At 38.5% G+C, this 5032-nt stretch overlaps 1 protein-coding gene across 1 annotated transcript in view; it reads right to left on the bottom strand.

Annotated features, from left to right (window-relative positions):
- Nucleotides 1-796, bottom strand: part of LOC107183937 (disintegrin and metalloproteinase domain-containing protein 1-like) — a 9208-nt gene extending 8412 nt beyond the window's left edge. Inside the window, exon 1 of the mRNA XM_015567274.1 lies at nucleotides 751-796. Within this exon, the coding sequence (XP_015422760.1) occupies nucleotides 751-796 (46 nt within the window). The remainder of the gene's footprint in view (nucleotides 1-750) is intronic.
- Between the last annotated feature and the right edge of the window lie 4236 nt (nucleotides 797-5032).

The raw sequence follows: 5032 nt of genomic DNA, 5'->3' as shown, positions 1-5032 counted from the left end.
AAAGAGTAATAAGACTGGTTCGTGAAGACAGTTTCAGTTTGAGATGATGAAAACATTCTGGAAGTGGATGGTGGTGATAGTTACACAACCATGTAAATGTACTTAATGCCACTGAACTATACACTAAGAAATAGTAAAGAGGGTTAATTTTATATTATGAATATGAGAGAGAGAAAGAGGAGAGAGAGAGAGAGAGAGAGAGAAGAGAAGAGAAAGCTACATAAGTCCAACTCTGATCAAGTAATCAATAGTTTTAGCTCGAAGTCACCCATGTGCCATTGCCAATCACATGTCCTCCTGCTTCAGAGATAATCCTGCCTCTGTCTTTTATGGTAACTACTTTGTGACTTTTCTTTCTCAATTTGCTTCCTAAACATGCATCACAGAATTTTTAAATTTTATTTGTTTTTTTAGTCATACCTTTATTAGGATATAATTGACATAATATTCATCCTTGAAAGTGTACACACCAGAAGATTGTAGTTTGCTTAGAAAATTATACAAGTGTCACAAAATCAATTTTAAAACATTTTCTCACCCCTAAGCAAAACACTAGTATCTATTATTAGTCACTCCCCATCTTCCCCTCCCCACAGCTCATGGCTACCACTACTCTACTCAATGATTTTGTCTATTCTAGACACTTCATAGCAGTGGAATCTTACATGTGGGAATCTTCTGTGGCTGGCTTATTTCACCTAGCATAACGTTTCCAAGGATTAGCCATGAGGAAAATTGCATCAAAATTACCTTTCTTTTGGCCAAATAATGTTCTTTTCGTGTGGATATACCACATTTTACTTTTAGATACATCTGTTGATGAATATTTTGGTTGTTACTACTTTGGGACTACTGTGAATAATACTGCTATGGACATTTGAGTACAAATTTTTGCATGGACATATGTTTGCATTTGTCTTAGATAGATACTTAGGAGTGGAATTGTTTGGTCATGTGAGAACTCTGTTTATCCTCTGAAGGAATTTCCCAAGCAGCTACACAACTTCACATTTCTGCCAGCAATGAATGCGGCTTCCAATTCCTCCTCCTATCACTGATATTTGTTATTTTCTACTTTTTAAATTATAGCCATTCTAGTGGATGTGAAGTGATATTTCGTAGTTTTGATCTGCAATTCCTTAATAATTAACGATGTTACACGCCTTTTCATATTCTTTTTGGTCACTATCTTCTTTGTAGAAATGTCTATTTACATCTTTTCCCTTATAAAATTGGGTGTCCTTTTCTTAATTGTAAGACTCATTAATATTTCCTGGGTCCCTAACCAGTTTGGTTCAGTGGATAGAGCATCAGCCTTCGGACTCAAGGGTCCCAGGTTCGATTCTGGTCAAGCGCATGTACCTTGGTTGCAGGCACATCCCCAGTAGGGAGTGTGCAGGAGGCAGCTGATCTGTTTCTCTCTCATCAATGTTTCTAACTCTCTATCCCTCTCCCTTCCTCTCTGTAAAAAATCAAGAAAATATATTTTTTAAAAAATATTTCCTGGGTACTGGTCTCTATCAGATATGATTTGCAAATATTTTCTCTCATTCTGTCTTTCCACTTTTTAAAAAAGATTTTTCTATTGATTTTTAGAGAGAGAGAAATGGAAAGGGGAGAGACAGAGAGACTGATCTGAAAGTAAGAACCTTAGAGAGACCAGTTAAATGAACCAAGCATGAGGTTGCAAACACTTTATCAGCCATGATTCCATCTCTGATGTTCTCTTCTTAAATAATTTAATATTTTCTGAGAAGAGCCACTGTGGCCTTGTTGTACACAAATTGATTCAAAAACTTCATATCCTCATTTATTTCATTCTAGCATAACCTCATGCAAGACTTCCATAGTTTTATTAAATATGAAAGGTGGTATTGGATTTTTTCAAAAATTCTTCCATAGTTCTAAAAATGTAAAGCTTACCCTGGCTGGTGTGGCTCAGTTGGTTGGGCATCATCCCATGCACCAAAAGGTTGCCAGTTTGATGCCCATTCAGGAAACATGCCCAGGCTAGTTTCAGGCTAAATCCCCAGTAGGAGGCAGTGAATCGATGTTACATTCTCACAATGATGTTTCTCTCTCTCTGTTCCTTTATCTCTAAAAATCAATGAAAAACATTTTTAAATATGTAAAGCTTAATGTTCAGAAGCAAGGGGATTATTAATTTTAAAGCATCAGCATTTTGCAAACATTCTTGGTAGAAGTCTGCTTTTGCTTTTAAAAAAAACATGTCAGTGAACATATTTGCCCAATGGAAGCACCAAAATTCTATCTTTGATATTAAGTTCATAAACACCAGAAGTTTAAGAAAAAAATTATGTACGTTTTCAAAAAGTTTTGCAACTTTGTAATGTAAAACTTTAGCGTCCCTGTGACATTGATAATGTCATCCCTGTTTAACGTAAATGTTTTATTTTTCCTTCCATTGAGCCCTAGAGAAGAGAGTAGAGTTTGATTGCAAGTTATAAGAACAACACTAAAAGCATGTCCTACAGGAACAAGAAAAGATGTCAGGTGGGGACATCCAAAGAAAAGGGACCTGTACAAGTCTCCCAGGGAGGGCCATGACTTCTGGACTTCAGGAACAATATTGGTAACATCAAATTTGTTCTTTTCAACTTTGTAATTTTCCTTTGTTTCCACAAATCTGGATAAAAATCTAGAGCCTGGACTTAGCTGTACTTTGGAGAATAAGGGAAGGGTCTGGGTTTTCATGGCCTGAGCAAGCACAGAGAGGACAGTAGCCACCCACAGAAGGCAGATTAAGGACAGCAAGCAGACACTGTCAGAGTCTCCTGGGTCAGCAACTGGCTGGGACTTGAGAGACTAGCAACACAGATTATTGGAACCTGTAAGCTAGCATCCCTCAGAATCACCCAGACATAATGGGGAGAGGAATCAGGCGAAGGAGTCCACACTGCATAGAAGCAGTTACACATAAAACAGAACACTGAACTTCGAACCTGGCACTTCCAGACCCAGTTATCCTACCTTCTCTCCTGCCCACTTAAAAATTTGTCACTTCTCGCCCTAGCTGTTTTGGCTCAGTGGATAGAGCATTGGCCTACACACCAAAGGGTCCCAGGTTTGTTTCCAGTCGAGGGCACATATCTTGGTTGAAGGCTCATCCCCTGGTCGGGGCCAGGCCCTGGTTGGGGAATGTGCAAGAGGCAACCAATCGATGTTTCTCTCTCATCGATGTTTCTAACTCTCTATCCCTCTCCTGTCCTCTCTGTAAAAAACTCAATAAAATATATTTTTTTAAAAAAGATCTATGGAAAAATATACTCGGGTGAGGATTAACAATAACAAAAAATAGTCACTTCCCTGGTGTAGTCTATCCTAAAGAGCTTCCACTGTCAATCCCTGGAGTTAGGGGATTTCACATATTTTAAGATTCACCTTGCAATATATAAATATGTCCAATTTTGTCACTTTTTCAAAGGACTTCATTCAAAGAGCTGTTTCCTGCTTTTAGACTGGTCTTGTACACCTGAGGGTTAGTCATAAGAACAGCAATGAAAAATTAAAAATAGTCTGTACAATTTCTATATTTGCTAAATTTTTGTCAAATATTATGAAATCCTAAATAGGTCTTACTGATGGATTCCCAAATATCTACCTGACTTTTAGTCCTTAACACATGCCATTAAATTAGATAAGAATGATTACCCTGTACCTAAATCATGATTCCTTTATATTTGTTAAGTTTTGAAAATACGTGATGTTTATTATCTTTTAGTACACTCACCATCCCCATGTGCACAGTCAGGAAGGTTCCCCCTTCTGTTCACTGAAGTGCTTCTCAGCAGAAATCCTCCACACCTTTTCCAAGTCTCTAATGACAAGTTTATATTTGGAGGCACTCAGCTACCCCGTTCTATCCTTGTTCTTGGAGCTCTTGGGTGACGACCAATAGCATGTTTTTCCCATGAATCTTGATCTCTGGCATACAACATTCTGAGATTTGGTTACCAGCAGATCTTGTGACTTGAAAACTTATATAACTGAAGGCTTGATTTTGGATTTTGCTCTGATGTTTAGGATTGTTACACCAAAATAATTAACATAAGCTTCTTAAAAGCAGAAACCAGGTCTTATTCTTTTGTTTGCTCGTATCTGCTCACATAGGGTGGGCAGTTAGAAGAGGGACTCAGCATATGGATCATCAGGGACTGATGCTAAGGAACTTCTCTGAAATTCAACCTGTAGCAACACTGCACCTGAGCAAGGTTTTGGCTGTGTCATGTCTAGACCTAGCAAGTGGCATCCAAAGTGATCACTTTCCTATCCTATGGTTGGCTCTGGTTAAATCCTTCACGTAGTCAACATTTACTGAGCACTTACAATGAGCGGGGCCCTCAGAGCGGAACAAGATACAAACCTGCTGTGCCGTGATGTCAGAATGGAATGGGGAAAGGACACTTTCACTGATAATGACTACACGGTGTGGCTTTTGTTTCATTGTGTCACCAAATAAGAAGCCATGTTCTGGGCAAGCAAAAATATATCAAATGTCTCCCTGGTCACTTTCTTCTTTTCTTTACTGAAGCAAAAGCTCATGAGACAGTGAAGAACGTACTTTCAGTCATACTGGGGTGGGATGCTGGCCCCACCCCGTACTAGCTCTTTGGTCTCTGTTTCCTTGTGTACAAGATGAAGGCCTCATAGGGTGAATGAGAGGATTTATTAAGACAACAAATGCAAAGTGTCTATCTAGCATAGTGTCTTGCCCAGGATGGGTAATATGATTGCATATACTTTGTGCTGTCTTAGCAAATAACTACCACACGGAAACATTCCTATGAGTTGTTAATAGACAAAATATCAACTTCAATATAGAATTTAAGGAAAAAACAAATACCTCAAATATTATCTCAGCACTTACCTCAATTATCCCAGACCCAGGGTGATCAGACCACCCTGGATCAGATATAACCCCTTCCAGAAAGCCCAAATTAAAGAAACCCCAAGTACTAGGCTGCATGGAGTCTGAAATGATGCTTAATCTGCAAATAACCTTGTATTTATT

The sequence above is a fragment of the Myotis davidii genome, unplaced genomic scaffold (genome assembly GCF_000327345.1).
Source record: "Myotis davidii unplaced genomic scaffold, ASM32734v1 scaffold223, whole genome shotgun sequence".
Taxonomy (NCBI): domain Eukaryota; kingdom Metazoa; phylum Chordata; class Mammalia; order Chiroptera; family Vespertilionidae; genus Myotis; species Myotis davidii.
Note: the sequence above shows the minus strand (reverse complement) of the source record. Positions and strands in the feature narration are given on the sequence as shown.